The 20,323-nt window shown below is 36.7% G+C and overlaps 2 protein-coding genes across 5 annotated transcripts in view; one reads left to right on the forward strand and one right to left on the reverse strand.

Annotated features, from left to right (window-relative positions):
• LOC145268827 (rap guanine nucleotide exchange factor 1-like) overlaps positions 1–17,428 on the reverse strand; it is a 307,722-nt gene extending 290,294 nt beyond the window's left edge. The window contains exon 1 of the mRNA XM_080124477.1: positions 16,806–17,428. Within this exon, the coding sequence (XP_079980603.1) occupies positions 16,806–16,845 (40 nt within the window). The 5' untranslated portion in view covers positions 16,846–17,428. The remainder of the gene's footprint in view (positions 1–16,805) is intronic.
• Positions 1–20,323, forward strand: part of LOC145268824 (syntaxin-binding protein 1-like) — a 381,121-nt gene that overhangs the window by 45,034 nt on the left and 315,764 nt on the right. The window lies entirely within an intron of this gene.

The raw sequence follows: 20,323 nt of genomic DNA on the forward strand, positions 1-20,323 counted from the left end.
TAAGAGTGCCTCTGCCAGAGAATGCCAACAGATTTGCCTGAGTATTTTTCGCAAGCCAGAGTGTTCTTCCTCTAGGACCCCTGTGTTACATAACCCTATTAGGAAAGGAAAGAAATAACTTCAGGGTCACCAGAAGTGAAGGTGACATCATGCCATGCTTGGTTTGATTGACTAGGTCGCTTTAGGTACGTCATACATATGGTATCAAAACTGTCATCTCAGCCGAACGACACCAGCATGGTTGCAAAAAACACCTTGTAACTTACCTTACTACAAAGTAGTGTCAGGATGATTAATCGGAATCAGAAATCATAAAAATCTGAACGTTTTAAGGTATCGGAATCGGTATTGGGAAAGTTTGTGCCTATTTTCTGATGCCAAAAACGATTCCTTTAATTATCGCTTTTCATTTGATTTTGTTTTAAACAAAACCATTCATTGCTGGTAGTAATGATAAAATAATAAAAATTTATTGATTTTAAACAGTAAAACTAAAATCTATAGATCATCATCTACTAGTGTGTTCTTACATTCGAGAGAATATCCGCACATTTTACATGTGTCTTTTGCAGTAATCAGGGGAAAAAAATAACAGCTTCAGAGTCAGATATGTAGAGATTTATAAAGAACTAGCGAGGGGTACCCGGCGTTGCCCGGGTGTTTTTCGGGGTATGTGAAAAAAACCCGAAAATGTGAAAAAAAAAACCAAAAAAAAAAACAGGTGCCCGTGAAAAAAAAAAAAACGAAGCCTTCACGACGCGCAGTTGGAAAATAGTAAAGTGTTAAAAAAAACAGGTGCGCGTTTTTGATTGACGTGACGGCGATAGGTATTCAGCAGTTACGATTTTGTGCGGGACAGTTTTGAATAAATCGGTTTGTTTGTTTGTTTTTAAAAACCCGCTCCCTGTTTATTAGGAGGAGCGAAATGAACAGTCTGATATGACGATTTCGACATTGAACAAACGTTACTTAGCTCTCTTGAGACAACTGGCTTTCGGCCTGTGGGATTTATTTGCTTCCCCACTGAGCAAATTAGGCACAAGGCCGTTTTTTAATGTGGAAAGAGAGGGAGGAGGGAGGGAAAGGGGGATCCGGCTCCCGAAAGGTGGAAAATGGGAGCCGGATAGTAACTGTGGTCTGCAGGGTGATCCCCACATTGACCAAGCTCAGATACGTGGGGCTACCCCCACATATGGTCTCTGCTAGTCATAGCTAGTCTTTGCTTGCAGCATCTGCCGGAACAGACACTACACCTTGATCTTGTCGCCCGGGCCACCAAAGCTGGCGCCTGGGCCTGTGATTAGAGTCGAGTTTTGCTTTTTTTTATACCGAAAACCGAATGTAACGCGTGCCGATGCGGGAAATGTGGAATAATTAACGTTTGAAAGTCAATAAAATTAAATAGACAGGCGAGCTCCGTGGGTAACTCTGAGATATTACAATTTATAGATGATATAAAAAGTTTTAAGAAGTTGTGAACCGAGCAAGCGCTTCTCTGAAAGAAGCCTTTTGTGGACATCAAAGAGAAGCATACATACATACATTTTCGCTTTTATATATATAGATTATCAGAACCTGTGGAAATTCCACAGTGAACTCATTCATATGTAATTTATTGATGTTGGCATTCTGTAGATGTTCAGCATAAATAGAGACGCTCTGATATTATTGTAGCTCTTTTGTTAAAACTGCAAAAGTATTTATCTAAGCTAGCACGAACGCCCGGATCGTTAAGTACGCTTAAATATGACATTTTAATTCTTGCAGATTCCGTATATATTATTATAGAGTTAATGTTTTATCGATTTTTATGTATTATAAAGTTGCGATTTCCAACAAACTATTTATCCATATGACTTCAGTGCATCAGCTTTAATTAAAAGTGAAACAAAAACTTATGAAAAAAATATGTGTGTATATATATATAACTTGAGTGCCATCATCTGAAATCGAAACCAAAACTGATAAAGAATTCTTGACAAAATTATTTATAAAAAAAATAGATAACTGGAGTGCCATCAGCTATAATCGAAACCAAAACCAAAATTTATGAAGAATTCTTAGTAAAATTATTTATTACAAGAGATGGAAGTCCATAACAGTTAAACGACTCCGATGTAAGCATGACACAGAAAATAACACACGCTAGCATATTAATATATAGATCAGGTAATTGTGTCCGAATGGGCAAAAATATTGGAGTTCTCATCATTACAACAAACCTTTCCAGTTTTTTGTGTCGGGCATAGTGAAAGGAGACATCAACTAACTCCCTGCAATACGAAGTGTAAGCTAAAGTCTAACATCTCTGAAGCCTTTATAGAATTAAGATGCATACATTTCAGATGGTCCATCTACCACAAGCCTCTCTCTCAGAGATTCTAAAAAGTCTTACTTAATAGGTGCCACATTATTAACCAAGCTTCAACCCCTGCCACATCACCACAATTTTGCATCATCCCTTTCTGTTTTACAAACATTTTAATGGAATGTGCTCTGACGAACTCATAGTGTGCACTTTCGACATAAATATCTTCCAACTTTGATATCATCTACTTGGATTAGATCTGCTATCTACTCGCCGGAATATAACAGTAGCTTCTGTTGCCTACAGATTATTTCATGGTTCTTGCCCTACTGCAATGCTTAAATACCGCCCTGTGCTAAACCTGCGACAAGACACATTCATATTAGACCCTCTGCAAAATCACACTGGTATTTGCTCAGAGACGTACTAGCGATCTCTTTTCGCACTGTGTTCTGCAGTCCTGAACATGCTGCCTCAGAATTGTGTGAATGAACATGTATCACTTATATTTTTGGTGTTTTGTATTGGCTAATTATTGTGATGTTCCTAAGTTTTATGAATTCGCTAATTAGCTTAGTAGCCTCTATCTATTGCTGACAGGTTACATAAACATGGCATAAAAGGGGATAAAAATTTTTTTAATAATAAGGTGGTAAGGTTCTAGAAATTTGGCAAAAATTGACTTTTTCTTATTTAAAAGAAAAATTTTTTTTTTTTTTTTAAATAATTCACATCCATGAGACTTGAAATGGGAATTCACTTTTGGATTAAAAACAAAAAGCAGAATTTTAAATTTTGCTAAAAAGCAGAGAACTTGTACTCCTGATGCATACAGTCACTGTATATGCAAAGATAACATTGATTATACAGTGGTTATTTTCTAAAATTTTCATTCAATTTTTCTGGTATTCATTAATGACTAGCGAGACCTGTGGAAATTCCACAGCGGACTTTTCATATATAATATATTGATGTTAGCATTCTGCGTATGTTCAGCATAAATGGGGGCTCCCTGATATTATTGTAGCCCTTTTGTTGAAACTGCAAAAGTATTTATCTAAAGCTATCAAGGATGCTCAGCGTAACCCGGTCATAAAATACTCTTAAATATGATATTTTAATTTATGCAAATTTCGTATATTTTATTATAGAGTAAATTTTCTATTGGTTCTTATATATTATAAACTTGTGCTATCAAAAATATATCCATATGACTTGGGTGCATCAGCTTGAATTGAAAACGAAACCAAAACTTATGAAGAATTCTTGGTAAAATTATTTATTACAAGAAATGGAAACGATAGCCACTTGGAAGAAAAAAGATGTAAGCGTGACACACAAAATAACACACACGCTATCGTATTAATATGTAGATATTTTACTTATTCACTCGTACTTATGAGGAAGGAGAAATAAGACCAATGAATCCAATTGGGGAGTTAGAATAAACACTACTTAGCTATAAAAGCAATTGTAAAACGAAGACTATTGCAGTAGTTTTATTTATTATTTACCTGACGTATAGTTTCCAATCAATAAAAATGATTTTTAATGTTTAATATTTCAAGGGCACACCTTCTCCTCAAAAAAACCATTAAAGATCAATTTCACTTGATTCACCTAGGATTTTGACATTGCTTTAATTTTCAAACTCCCCACCAAGTAAAGAAGAACCCTTTTATGATTGGGCAAGTCTGGATCACTTCCACTGTTCGATCAAAGTTCAGGATCATCACGTCAGTCAGAGATACTGTTATAATATTTCACTGGGGGTTGGGGATTCTTATAAAACAACCACGGTTCAATGCTTTCATCCTCTCTACTCCGAAAAAGAGTTGAAATTGGATTAGAACATTAATTACTTTGACTTCAACAGGACAAAGCTCAATTTCACTGGAGGCCGACTCCGGATGAGAATATCTTTCTCATTTTTATAATGTACACAAATTATGTTAGCCGTGCTTTGCTCCTCAGCTACCGACCATGCTAGAATTGACACTACTAGCATAAGATGGAGAACAGAAACATTGCATTTGGTATAAAGCACCCAGTCAGAAAGTAGGATTGCAGATTGTGCCCATGATGGAAACAGCTATCCCTAACAAGACAGCATAGACAAACATGCAGTTATCTCCCTTGTAACGAGATATAAGGGGAGGGGGGTGCAGTCAGCACCAACCCTATTCAGGGTTTAACCAGCTTCCTCCAAAGGAGGAAGTTTCATGGAAGTATGAAATTCACAAGCAGTCCTCAGTCGCATGTATATCCCTGTTAGGGGAGATGACGACGTTAGGTTTTTGCAACTTTTTGCAGGGAGGTGTCGACGTCCTCCTACATACAGCACCTGGACTTCCCAAATTGGTCACCCATTTTAGTAATGACCAGGCACAATGTTGCTTAACTTCAGTGATCTGATGGGAACCAGTGTGTCAACGTGATTATGCCGTAAAGGAGGTACTTGTGCATTATAATTGGATATAAAAAAAAATGCATTTCAAGTAAAAACACTATTAAGTAATTGCTAGGGCTACGACAAGAGAATATTCTTATCATTGAGTATATCGACACAGTTCATCAATCGAGAACCACATCACTCTATAACCATATGATATTAACTGATATATACTCGAGAGTCAAAATAATGAAAAGAATATTCTCTTGTCAGTGTTTATTTGCTTCCCCACGAGAGCAAATTAGGCATGAGGCCGTTTTTTAATATGGGGAGGGGGAGGGAGAAGGGGACCAGCTCCCGAGAGGTGGGAAATGGGAGCTGGATAGTGAGAGCCTCTCAGTATATAGGTAGTTGCCCCCTACATGGACCGGAAACTCATATGTGGAGTTGCCCCTACATATGGTCTTTGCTTGCAGTATCTTCTGGAACATAGCCTTAATAATTATGTGTTATATCGAAAAAAGTAAAAATTCCTCTCCAAAATTATAAAAAAAAAATGATAGTCAAAAAATGTATTGAATAATGCAATTTTATCATGTTTTTTTTTTTTCTATCGTGGCCAATTTTGTAGGACGAACTGACTTATCTCCCCTATTTTTTCTTTACTTGCTATTTCAAATTAAAAAATGGGGGATCGATAATTTTTTTTTTTTTTTTTTTTTGTAGTATTTGGAATTTCAAAATTTTTTAATTTTATATTTCCAATCTAATGCACAAGCACCAAGAAACCAAAATGCATTTTGATGGATTTAATTCCATAATCATATTTTTAAAGTCTGTTTTAGTATTTATACAATTACATTTTTTTTTTTATTATTTCAATACATAATCCACCAAAAATTAAATAAAAAATAATGATTTCAATTTTTATTTAATTTTCTGGGACTTTCGGTGGAATACCACCTTAATAATAGACTTTGAGTTTTTGCCTTCTCATTTTGGTAGTGATGTCAAGTCCACAGACATAAGTGCTTTTTACTTCAAATGCATTTTTTGCTGCTTTAGATATCCAATTATAATGCACAAGTACCTATAAGAGTTTTATTCCTTTGTGATAAGTTTTTAGAGTGATTTCCCTTGTTTGTTGTTGTGGATTATTTGCTGGGAAAACAGATGGTGGTTTAAACAAACAGACGTATTCCTATGATTTTTTTTTTTTTTTTTTTTTTTTTTTTTACACGGTGGTCACCACTTATCAAGGCCCGGAAGCCACTCAGGGATAAGGGTTATTGCAAGTACAGTACGTTAGTGTGGAGATTTAATGAAGTGTTTACTTAAGAGGGTGGTTCATTAGGAATTTGTTAACGTTGGACTTGAAGACATCCTAGTTGTAGTCAGGTGGGAAGCAGGCAGACGGAACAGAGTTCCACAGGCGTGTATTTATGTGATAAGTCGATGCCTCTGTTCAGTCTCAAAAGACAAAGGATGCCTCCTGTAGGGGCAGCTGTGTGTGTAATTGTGAGGCAAGGGTTGCGTAATCTCCAACCACACCTCTCCTGAATTAAGAGTCCAGTAGCAAGGAGAAGTTCAAGACGACTGGAAACAATGCCAAGATAAACAAAGAGCACATACAGCACCTGAAAGTTCCAAATGGTCACCCATCTGGTACTGGCCAGGCTCATTGTTACTTAACTTTGGTGATTTGATGGGAACTGGTGTGTCAAACGTGATACTGCCATATAGATGTATACTTATATGTGATAAGTAAACTAACATTAAGAAATACGAAATACTTTTATATCCGACGTGAGTTGTGTGTGATTATGTAAATGATTCCTTAATTAACAACATTTATTAAAATTTACTACTGTTCTCTTCTTTCACAATGTTTCGGCCAATGTAACCTCCGACCTTCTTCAGGTGCATCTTCAATGTGGGCAGTACTCAAATTACAGTTGCAAATTACTTGCAACTTCTACCCGATCATAGCTGACGGAATGAGAGCATGTTACCATGTGGATTAAATAAAGAGTTCCGTTCAAAATTGTGTGCAGATTCCAGAGTCCCATAAGATACACCCGAAGAAGGTCAGGAGTTATAATCAGCCGTAGCATTGTGGAAATAACACTCAAGATTAGAACAGTTGTCTGAATAGTCCAAATATAAATTTTACGTTAAATTTATATGCATCATCATATTTGATTTAACGTCCGTTTTACAGGCTTAATAAAATGAGACAAGATAACTTTTTTTCCCAATTTTTTGTTGGGGGGGGGGGCATCCTATCAGATGTCAGGTATTCACCTGCCATTTAAAAGACTGGAAAGTTCAGATGAATTCATCTTCACATGTTTAAAAGTAAAAAAAAAAAAAAAAAAATCATCTTATCACTTCCTTTCAGGTTTTGTTAAGCCTTCTCCTGAGAATTGAACCTGCTACCTCAACTGTTCTACATCTGCTAACTGAATAAATCTTATCTTTTATTTATTTTTTTTCAACGTGACTATACCATCCATACTACCTATTCCTTTTTGTACTGTTCAGATTCAACCTCCCTCTGAGGTCTTTAAATCTATACCTGTCTTTAAGACTTTTTTTTTTTTTTTTTTTTTTTTTTTACTTTGTCACTCCAAACAAGGCACTTTCATGTATGGGGCTACTATCAGGCACATAATTTGCAGGGATACTATGTAGGGAGTTGAGCAGCAAGGTGTCTGTTTACATTACACTTGAACTTCTGCATGTCAGTACAGTTGGAGAAGCAGAAACCAGGAAGAGAATTCCAAAGTCTAGCAGTTCTGGGTTAGAAGCTATTAGAGTAAAAGGCTTTCTTACCTCTAGGGACCTCTACTGTGTAGGGGTGGGATTTTGCTGCTTGTCAGGTTTGTCGGGAGTATTTACGTCGAGGGGGTACAAGGGCTTGTAGTTCGTCAGAGCATTCACTATTAAAATACTTGTAGAAAAGTCAGAGGGATGCAACATTTCGTCGATGGGACAGAGGTTGAAGCTTGGATGACAGTTCAGGACCTATTAGGTTGGCGACTCTTTTGAACCTGTCCAGGAGTAAGAGACTAGTAGCGGATGCACCAGCCCAAATGTGATAACGATACTCCATACATGGGCGAATGATGGCCTTGTAGAGGTACAAGATACTTTCAGGCGTAAGTAACTTTCTAGCATGGTAGAGAGAGCCCGCCTCCTTTGCAGGAGCCTTGGCAATGCTCTTTATGTATCTGTTCCAACTCATGTTCCCTTTGAACGCTAAATAGGAGTTTGAGAAGGTTTCTTGTAATTATTAAAGGAAACGAGCTTAGTCTTGGCAGCGTTACCATCCATTTCTTACCCACTACAGACTGGAAATCTTCCTCTGGGGTTTCTGCCATTGCTTTGGACATGTGTTCATACGTTTTCCCTTCGTGCCTGCTATGGAGCATGGTGTCGTCTGCACATATACCCATCTCAGAGACAATTTTATCAGAGAGGCCATTTATGAATATCAGGAATAATAAAAGGTCCAAAGATCGATCCCTAAGGAACACCCGCATTTATATCATATCGTTTGAACGTATGACCATCGAGGACAACCTGGATTCTTCTCTTATTTAAGAGGACATTCATTCTTTCAACATGGCCATACCATCAAAGTCTCCTGTTCAGCATACATCTACTTACCGTTTAGATTTAATTTTCCTCTAATGTCATCAGATCTAACCCTTATACATCCATCATATCATTTCTCTCCATGCAACGCATATCTTCATCCATCACCGACCTAGTTTTACTTACATCATCACATTGTGTAGACATGCCTGACTTGCCTTGATCGAAAGTGGTAACTCTCTGCTAGTTAGTAATGACAAATTGTCAATAAAATTCCTTCTTTTGATATTGTCTCTCTACACCTTCTTCATTGGACGATTTTTATTCTCCATTCAGAGTTCCCTTTTCAGGGGAGCTAGATATCCCCACTTATTAAAAAAGAAAATCTGGTCTATCTTTAAATCTAACCCAAGAACACATTCTTTCAATGTGGTTATACAAGGTGCCTTAAATAAGTTTCCAGACTTTTAGTATGGGCACTTTTATTGATAATACACACATGAAACTAGTCCCCCTCAAAGTAATCTCCTTTACCTGCAATACACTTGTGCCATTTAAAGGCTCCATGGACGTCCCCTTCATCACTTGCATCTCAATATTCTCATAACAATCTCTAAGGTTTTCCTTGAGCTTAGGGAATAACCAAAAGTCACAGGGAGCAAGGTCTGGAGTATAGGGAGGGCGAGGAACTGTCTTGATTCTCATTTTGGTCAAATACTCTGATCTTCTCTGAACACCCTTGAGACAAACTTTGCTCAAATCTTCCGAATTTTCGGTTCTTTGTGAATAATTGTGTGTACAGTTCTCACACTAACATCAAACTGTGCACTTATTGTCTCTATAGACACACGACGGTCCTTATCCATAAAATTCTTTATTTGGCCAATCAACTATAAGGGATAATGAGAAGTGTAGGTGGAGTAAGGAAGGTAGAACATGAGACTCCCTGCTTTCCTTGAATTTATTATGCCACTCACAATTTGATGTTAAATTTATATAAAGATGGTCTAAAAGCAGTCTGAAGCATTCCATACGTTTCTGTGGCATTTTTTCCAGGTTCAAAACAGAATTCATTGCATATCTTTCTTTGAAAGTGTCCTCACGTCAAGATTGCATTTTTGAAATTCACCAGCTGTGACAATCGGGTTTTAGTAGGGTGTATTCCAATTCCTGCTGTAGCTGTTCATTTTTTGAACCTTTTTTTTTCTTTTTTCTCCTTAGCATTACAGGTTCAAGTCTGTCTGCCTACTACTACTTTTTTATTTTTTAATACCTCTTCCTACTGTTGTTTTGATCCCCCACCCCCCAGTTATTACTACTTTTTATACCCCCCCCTCCCCGATTCCTTAGTACACCACCAACACACACCCGGGTATCCCCGGTACTGTTTTTTCGACCCCTCCTTGGGGGTCCTTACTACACCACCTAAACACCCAGGCATCTCCCCCCCCCCCTCCGCTACTAACATCATAAATCAAGCTTCTATCTTTCCATTATTAATGCTTTGATTCCCGTCTGGCATCAATTACATGAATCAATTATGAATAGCTCTCATCTAGAGGATGTTCTTTACTTTGACAAACTTCAGTGTCTGACCTTCACTCCTGATCTGAAATGGAATACGTACATCAAATCCATTGCCAAGGTTGCTGGAAAAATAGTGAGATTGTTCTAACGCTTTAGTAGATATCTCACTGCTGATACAATTCTGTACCTGTATAAAAACCAGGGGTGTGGGGCCAGCACCCTCACCCTGTAAAAAGAACTCCTCGCTACAAAAACATCTACAAAGTTGTAGATGGCTTATGCCCCTCCAGGGGCTCAAGGCTATGGATGGATGGATAAAAACCAGGTACATAAAAAGGATGGAATACTGTTGCCACATCTGGGCAGAAGCTGCGACAAGCACCTTATTCTGCCTTGAGTTCAAAACTGACTTTGTAGCCCAGTAGGGGATGCCGATTCTCTTTCCAACAACCTCTTTACCACAGACGTACCTGTCCCTGCTCTATCGTTATTTTTATGGTAAGTGCTAGTCAAGATCCAATCTATGGTTCCCCCTTGCCAAACTTTCATAAAAAACACTCGTCTATCTGAAACCACTATCAATAATTTCCCCCCATTCTTTATCTATGCCTACACATTCCACAAACAAAGCTTCTTTCTTAGAACTGCCTGTGGAATTGTTCTATTTGTCTACTTTCTAGTGGACTACAATATGGTCATCTTCAAGTCTAACATAAACAAGTATACATACAACTGGGGACCGCTTGTGAATTTCATACTCCCATGGAACTTCCTCCTTCGGAGGAAGCCAGTTAAACCCAAATAGCCTTCACATATACACACACACACACACACAATGTTTCCCAACATATAAAATATAGTCTCACACTCCTACAGGATGCAAGCACCCCAGGTTGGGAACCCCTAGTCTAGAAAGATTTCTCCTTCATTGACCGAGTACAGAACAGATACTACACTTTGCTTTCAGCCAAAAGGCAGTCACACTGGATTTTTTTCAGACGAGGATTAATAATTTGTATTATTTGAACTATCAGGAATGTTATTCGTACGTTTTGGTCGATGTAACCTCCGACTTTCTTCAAGTACATCTTGTCAAACTCGGTAATCTTCATTTTTGAATCCTTGAATAAGTACGCAATTTTAAGCTGAAATTTTCATTTAATCCATAGTAGATTGTTCTCATTCCGTCAGCCATGACTGGGTAGAAGAAAAATCATCAGGCTTGAATTTATATTTAATTTACCCATTTCATTTTTGTCTTAACTTGTGCTTACTCTAGCTAATATCCAATCAGATTCATTAGTTTTATCACCCCATCTCCCTACCTATTTGTTTTCATCAGCCAGTAGGTCTAACAGTAATATATAGATAATATATATATAAATCACACACATACATAGTTATAGAGAAGGAAATCATCATTTGGGCTATAAAAGACACAATGACAGCTTCCATTTAAAAAGTAATCCTTAGTATAGCCTATAGTCAGGATTAGAACTTTAAACCGACAAAATATTGTCACATTTATCCATTGGATATGGCATGTTAATCCGCATTGGGTCATTCTATGCCGAAATTGTGCATTTTCTTGTATCGGATTGATTTCTAGATTCATTTTAACGTAAACATAGTTTCGTTAGATACAAAACGTGGTCTCACTGTCACTTAGCTTTGGTGAGGAAATTGTGTGTCAACATCATTAGATATTCATATTTTTGATTGTCACGGACGTGAAAATTTATTTAGGTGGGTGCCTGTCACGGGCGTGAAAAACGCATTTAGGTGGGTGCCCGTCACGGACGTGAAAAATATATTTAGGTGGGTCCCCGTCACGGACGTGAAAAACGTATTTAGGTGGGTGCCCGTCACGGACGTGAAAAATATATTTAGGTGGGTCCCCGTCACGTACGTGACAAACGCATTTAGGTGGGTGCTTTTCACGGACATGAAAAACGTATTTAGGTGGGTCCCCGTCACGGACGTGAAAAATGTATTTAGGTGGGTCCCCGTCACCGACGTGAAAAACGTATTTAGGTGGGCCCCCGTCACCGACGTGAAAAACGTATTTAGGTGGGTCCCCGTCACCGACGTGAAAAACGTATTTAGGTGGGTCCCCGTCACCGACGTGAAAAACGTATTTAGGTGGGTCCCCGTCACCGACGTGAAAAACGTATTTAGGTGGGTCCCCGTCACCGACGTGAAAAACGTATTTAGGTGGGTCCCCGTCACCGACGTGAAAAACGTATTTAGGTGGGTCCCCGTCACCGACGTGAAAAACGTATTTAGGTGGGTCCCCGTCACCGACGTGAAAAACGTATTTAGGTGGGTCCCCGTCACCGACGTGAAAAACGTATTTAGGTGGGTCCCCGTCACCGACGTGAAAAACGTATTTAGGTGGGTCATAGATAAAAGTGGATTTTAAATGGAAGCTGCCATTGTGTCTTTTATAGCCCAAATGATGATCTCCTTCTCTATAACTATGTATGTGTGTGATTTATATATATATTATCTATATATTACTGTTAGACCTACTGGCTGATGAAAACAAATAGGTAGGGAGATGGGTAATACAACTAATGAATCTGATTGGATATTAGCTAGAGTAAGCACAAGTTAAGACAAAAATGAAACAGGTAAATTAAATATAAATTCAAGCCTGATAATTTTTCTGGGGAATGAAATGTGGAAATTCCTGTTTAGCTTACTTGCCATAAGTATATTTCGATATCAAGTGAGAGCCAGGAGATTCGGGTCATTACTTGTCCCAAATGAAATCCCCCACCCAGTGCGGCCATAGCCGAGACTGAACTCACTACACAAGTTTGTAGTGTAATTCAAATTTTGTCGATATGTCGATAGCTGAATACTTGATGCTTCGCCAGGGCTATTGAGGGTATTTTTTATCGCGACGCCATCACTAGATAGGGGCCTACCACGATTTAAAAGAGTCACATCTACCCTCGAGAGAAGGATAGACCACACCAGTTTCTCAACCTGGTATTTTTTTACCTAGCGGTACATACAGCACCTCACCTTGCCAAATGGTCACCCATCTGATACTGGCCAGGCTCAACATTGCTTATGAAATGAAATAAACAGGTGGGGTGAGAGATTATTGCGCAGCCTATGCTCCAAATCATGATCTTCCCCATTTTCAATATCCATCTGTGTGTGTTTGCGATTTATCTATTACTGTAAAACCGAAACTTGGCCTTCGCGACAAGATCAAAGTGTAGTATCTGTTCTTCAGATGCTGCACTTCTATTTCTTGTTCTCTTTCGGTGGAGGAGAAATCCTTCACGACTGAGACAATTTTTATTTTTGTACCTTTTCTCCACGTTAAAAAACGACCCTGGTGTCTAACTCTGTCCTGTGGGGAGGCATAGTAAATAGGTACTGTAAAACCGCAACAAATCAAGCTTATTGGCAAAAGACAACAACGTGCAAGAAACTATGTAAAAAAGAAGGTATTATTGATATAATTTTCAAGGCAGCTTTAAATTTGGATCTGGTAGGCAGCATCACTACCTCTGGTGGTAGGCTGTTCCATGGAGCAAAAACATGAATATACCTTACATCTTTTATTGGCTCCTGTGGAGACCGCTACTTGATGCTGGGATGAAAACTGAAGAAAGTCCAGTATAAATGACCAGAGCTTGGTCCCTTTTGTGTTGAATTTAAAACTAACGGTACCACTGTTTTCCTGGTCTTCTGCAACACATACGTAAATATAACGCTCTTATGTAGATGCTAACAGATAGAAGATGTGTACATCTGTAAATTCCAAATGTTTGTCCAAGACGACTTTAAACCTGGATGCGATAGGCATCGTCAGTTCTTCCTCTGGTAGGCTGTTCCACAGAGAAGAAATACGAACAGAGGCTGCTGCCTTTCTTATCTAGTTTTAAAATTAGAACCAGCGATAAATATTAATCTATCTGAGAGAGAGGGAGGGGGAGTGCCTGACTGAGTCACTATAACCTAGCTACCTAAAAAAAACAAAACAAAAACGACAAAAAAAAAAAACAAGTCTTATTAGGGTTCCCATCTGTGACTTGTAGTTGCAAAAATTCAAATGTACATATGTATATACATGCACACACACACACGTTATCAACAGATAACTGTTTTGTCATATCACGGCTCCTCAATGTGGCTAGATATAGTGAGCATCTCAAGCTGAGATTCAAAACCCGACCTATATATATAAGTTTAGTGGTTATATTTAAATTATGAAAAAACAGATACATATCTGAATTAAGAACTTAATGTTTGATAAAAGGAATATATAGAAGAGGATATGTGTCTATATGTTGTTGTTTTTTTTTTTTTTTTTTTCAGAATTTAAATATAACAACTAAACTTATATATTGCTCTATGCTTAAATATTGAGCTTCTCCTTTTTGGCTAGGATCGCCCTGAAAGTATTACTTCAAGTAATATCTATCAGGATCTTTCATCTGATTTCTAATCAGTGTCTTATCTCGATTATATATATATATATATATATATATATATATATATATATATATATATATATATATATATATATATAAAATATTTAGTAATATGATTGATAATTATAATAATAGCTCTAGGATATTGACCTATCGAGCTTATTATATATCTAAATTACAACGAGCACTTTTTCTTTCCCTGTATTTTAATTAAACTAGTAACTTTACTATTACATTAAAATACACTCTGCTCTTTAGACTATTGTTCTAATCTCCTTTAAATTATATATATATATATATATATTTCATTCTGTCCCTTTTTGCCTTTTTTTCTTGGAAGTGGGCAGAAACTGGTAGAGAACGTTGTCAGGACAGAGTTAGTGGGATGCCAAAAAGCATCATTATCAGATGTATCAGCAATATGAAAGTAGTAGCATACATCTTACTTAATCTCCCTTATATATTAAAAGATGATCAGAACAACATCGGTACCATCGATTTCAAATCCACACTGAAGAGACCTATAACTGGTCTCTTTTATTAGATTCTCTTTAGCCTGTGTCTGCTTTGAATTTGAAACCGACGGTACGGATGTTTTTCTGATCTTCTAAACTCAAAACAGACATAGGCTAAAAGAGAATCTAATAAAAGAGACCAGTTATAGGTCTCTTCAGTGTGGATTTGAAACCGACGGTACCGATGTTGTTCTGATTATCTGTTAATACATAAAATAAAACATGCTTTCCCTCCCCTTAATAATTGAAACCTGCTGGGGTTCTCTCCCATTCACTTATATATATATATTAGTGGCCTGGCAAGCCCACAAGAGAGAGAACCAAGCAAAATTCATCCCAAACCAGCAAAACTAAAGCTGGCTTGCCAGGACACTATACATACAAATTTAGGCATATTTTATTTGTTTGAAAATATAGGTCCTTTTTAACCAATTGTCATAAAATTTTAACCATAGAATAGTATTATAATCTTCAAAAAAACTGCAAATTTTCATGTAGTTTCGTCCCATAGAAACCAAAAATATGAGCATTTGGCTATGAGTATATATATATATATATATATATATATATATACCATCTTTCTTGGCAATTTTATAAGTTCTAAATCTCAGCGACTATCGATCAGAATTTAACAAACGAAGGCTCGTTGGAAAGGTAATGACCTGAATTCTGTAGTGGGGTTTGTGACATTTGCCCTTAAGGTCGTACATTAAGGTGATCATCCATCATCCAGATCCTATTATGTGGCACTTCTTTATAGTCATAAAATGTTTCAATTATAGTCATTTGTTTTCCTAGTTTGGCATATGAATTACAAAATATCTGATATTTCCCCAAAACCTTTGGCCTTGATGAAGGGGAGACTAAAACTTGCTGCTATGGTTTCAAATGATCTGAAATAACAGCAAAGGGAGACTTGATTCCAAATATTTTTCATGTTATACCTCCCCTCTTGGTTTTCATACATGAAGCAAATTTCAGTGTATAAAGATTATTTGATACTAGAGATATTCATAATCGTACCCTATTTCAAAAAAAAAAAAAAAAAAAAAAAAATAGGAGATACAACATATGAGAAATATTTGGAATCAAGTGTGTGTATATATATATATATATATATATATATATATATATATATATGAGAGATAGGTTGTTTGGATGACATGTTGAGGCACCGTCTTTGCAATCTCCTCAGAACCAATTTATTTTACAACAGACCGATATCTCAATAATAATATATATATATTCCAAAAGTGCTCAATATTAATAATATTACTAATAGAGCTAGTAATATTTCTAATATAAAATATTTGTTTCAGTATTTACTGCAACAGTGCTCAATGCAAAAGTAGATCTTAGCATTGGTAGTATAAAAAAATATACTCATGACAAATAAGGTAAATGCATTTACCCAGACGCTTTCATTCAAAAATGAAACACAGACATTCTTGTGTTGGCATAAATTTCTATACCATTTACATATAGTAGTAGTATGAAAACATCTTTGGCAAGTAAGCTACACAGAAACGTTGATATTTCAGAAGAAATCGGATTAAATATATAGCTTACTTGCCACACATACTATTCAACTATATTCATATATATAACACTTAAACTAAATACTGAAAATAATACATATATACATATATATATATATATATATATATATATATATATATATATATATATATAATTTGCTATTTCATGTATATACACACAATAGTATAAGATATATATATATATATATATATATATATATTTAATTTGCTATTTCATGTATATATACATATAGTATAAGATATATATATATATATATATATATATATATATATATATATATATACATACACACACACACACATCTATAATTGAAAAAATATACATATAGCGTTATTACTACTTGGAGATCACACACACACACACACACACACACACACACACACACACACACACACACACATCATAGTAGGTCCTTTTTTTTTTTTAGAGGAGAGGGATCTTTTTACCTTCCGCGACCAAGTGTATCATGGTTGTGCCAGCATCCATGTCCAGTCAATATTACATCATTGTAAAATGTGTCTCACCAAAAGGCAATCGGACTAAAAAGAAAAACGAAACTATATAGTAGTGGTCGTCGTCGCTGTAGTAACATCCCAGCGTCCATTTTTCGATGTACGGTGGTGGTGCCCGTGTCGTTCTTTACTCGAGTCAAAACTGAGAATCCCTCCTCCTCCCCCTCCTCCTCCTCATCATCATCATCAGCCTCCTTCCACTACTGCCCCTTCCTGTTTCTCTATGTGGATACGCGACAACTGTAAAAAGAGGGGCGAAGAAAAGGGGGAGAGAGATAGAGGGTAAAGAAAAGTAAGAAAGAAAGAGGTAAAGAACCGGGAGAGAGAGAGAGAGAGAGAGAGAGAGTTAAAGGACCAAGAGAAAGAGAGGGGGGTAAAAAAATACAGAGATAGTGTAAAGAGAGTGATAAAGAAAAGAGAGAGAGGGGGGATGAAAGGAGAGAGAGAGAGAGAGAGAGAAAGGGTAATACCACAAAGAAACACACAGTCAACACATTTAGGGCTCTCCCATGGAATACAGCCAACCACTTTTGTTGTGCATTATTATTAGTAGTAATAGCAGTAATAGCAAAGATGGGGGCCGATGATAGCAGCAGTAGTAGTAGTAGTTGGGTGTATGTGAAAAGGCCTAGATTGTTGCCCCGATTGGCTTCCGTAGCGCAAGAAAAATTTTAGTTTTTTTTTTTTTTTTTTTTTTTTTTTAGAAGGGCAGTTGGAGGTGGGGTGGGGTCCAACAGACTTCACAAGACAAGTGGCTGGAACAGATACGTTTTCTTGATCTATCTTGTATATATCAGACCATCGACTGAAGGACAAGGTCTTTCCACCATTTCTGTGAAACCATGGGTATCGATGGCAGATCGAATTAATGAATACGATTAACGTAATAATATAGTATGAGGTCATATACGTAATTGACCACTCTGGTCATTTATCACGTATAAAAATACGACATTATATGGATGACTACCTTTTTTTATATATCTTGAGAATATATAAAAATGTACACTTGTTTTAAGGTATATATTCTGTATAAAAAGTCAAAATTGTCACGAATAATAAGCTCAATGAAAATGTATTTATGCCTTCAGAGCATATATATGCTCTGAAATAATAATCATGTATTTACATAAAATTATAAGGAGATATGTTTTATGTATCGATTTGTAGTATTTAAGTTAGTACTCGTATGTCAGTAGAGCTAGGTAGTAAGTTATGCAAATATATATAGCAAGTAAGCTACACCAAATTTTCCATATTTCCTCTTAAAGGAATCGTCAGGATAAAATGCAGCAGGAATAAAAACGAACCTGGTAGGTTAGCCAAACTAATCACGTGTACATATAAAAAACATCTGGTGACATAACTTCCATGCATTTTAGCCTGACGAGCCCCTACAGGAGATGAAATGCAGAAAATTCTGTGTAGCTTAATTGTCATGAGGATAAAATACATAAAATGGAATGCCGTGGAGACAGGATGTATGAAAAAGAACAGGGGGAAAAAATTAAACACAGGAAGAAATAAATACAGAAGATTTATTGGTTTCGTTCAGATCAACGATATATATCAAACTAGCCTGGGTGCCCGGTGTAGCCCAGGTGTTTGGAGGTGTGTGTTCAGAAAAAAATGAAGTGGTAGTAGGCAGGCAGACTCGAACCCATACCAGGAAGGAGGAAAAGCACATGAGAAAAAAAAAAAAGTGACGTCTTTGTTGTTGCGTCCATCGCCAAACTGGAAGTGGCGAAGGTTTAAATTAAGGCTAGTCAATCAAAAAGGGGATAACTTGCGAAAATATCGGCAAAAAAAGCGACCCCTTCTTGTAGATAAGTGCCCAGTTGAGGATGAAAGAATTAATCTTTTTAGCCAATTTTCCGATGTCAACTGAAGGGTCAAGCTCCAAAACGATACCTATATTGTGAAAATCCGTCCCCTCTATTGAAAGTTTTAGACATACATACAAACATACAGGTGAGATTTATATTATAGAGTAGCGGGGGGGGGGGTACCCGGCGTTGCCCGGGTGTTTGGAGGTGTGTGTGGTTTTAGGTAAATCAAAACACGTGGGTGTTTTTGTCGGGGGGGGGGGTAAAATAAAAAAAAAAAGTTTTGGTAGGTAAGTATGAATGACCGAACCCTTGAGTCGAAGTTGGAAGTGTGAAAACAAAAACGTGCGACGTTAACCACTGGCCCACCACGAAATAGTAATGGAGACATGTTTGAATTTATTTAAATATTAAAACTTGGCAGGTGCCCGTACTTAATGAGGTCAACTTTGACTGTGGGGCAGTATTTTATTTACTGCGGGGCAGGATGTTTTTTTTCTTTGTTTTCCCAAGATGTTGTGGGGAAAACCAGCTCCTCATAAAAAAGGGATTGTCCAACTTGAATAGCAATTGTCTGATATAAGGAGAAACTCCACATTGATCAAAGCTGATGGCTTTCGGATGTTTCTGGCGATCGCAACCGGAAAGATGCCGCCAGAATTAGTTTTGCTTTTACTATACAAAAAAGCTTAATGCACATGCGGCGATCAAAAAATGTTGAATATTTATCTTTTCAAAGTCGAGCAAATTAAATAGGTGACCCCCGTTGTTAACTCATAGATATTATCATTTAGACGTGATATAAAAAGTTTTAAGAAGTGAGTCGACCGATTGCTTCCCAGAAAAAAGCCTTTCTCGGACATACACAAAAAGCGAACATACATACATTTTCACTTTTATATTCATAGATTAGTTAAAAAAAAAAAAAAATGGCTCTCTCATATGGTATCCAATTATCTCAAAATCTTCATTTCTCTGAACATTGCTGAAAAATCGATCGGACAAAATAAAACAGTATCCCAGAACTAGCATCTCCAGACGATAAAACACTCCATTGGCATACCAACCAGACCCTAATGTATAGTTTTAAATAAAAACTAGCTGTATATATCTGACGTTGCCCTGCTAAAATATTGCTGATCGGTGAGATTAGTCACATACTATATAAGATACACTAAATATCCTAATTTGCTATGAAAAGTGCCCACATGTTGGATTAGGTAGGGAAGCATAAAATACATCCATCTTGGTCTATGAAAATCAAATGCAAAATAACTCATAGTTGAAAAGGGAAACAACTCTCACAGCTTGTCAGTTAATAATTGAAAATAAATTATATATAAATTGAATCAACTTTAATATTTCTATACAGAAGAATTAAAACAATTCTATTACAAAAAAAAAATAACATCAAGCGAATTATCAAAATAGATTTTTAATAATGTAATATGCAAATGAAGGTACACGTTGAATGTAGATTTCTTTTGAATACATAGTATCTATAGAAATCATGCTGGAATAAAACGGTCCATATCAAAAGTCAGTTTTAAAATCTGTCAATCTGTACGTTTTATACATATTAATTGTTAACAAACAGGAATATGATTATATTATAACATACTAGCA

The sequence above is a fragment of the Euprymna scolopes genome, chromosome 44, assembly GCF_053919585.1.
Source record: "Euprymna scolopes isolate OS-2025 chromosome 44, ASM5391958v1, whole genome shotgun sequence".
Lineage (NCBI taxonomy): Eukaryota > Metazoa > Mollusca > Cephalopoda > Sepiida > Sepiolidae > Euprymna > Euprymna scolopes.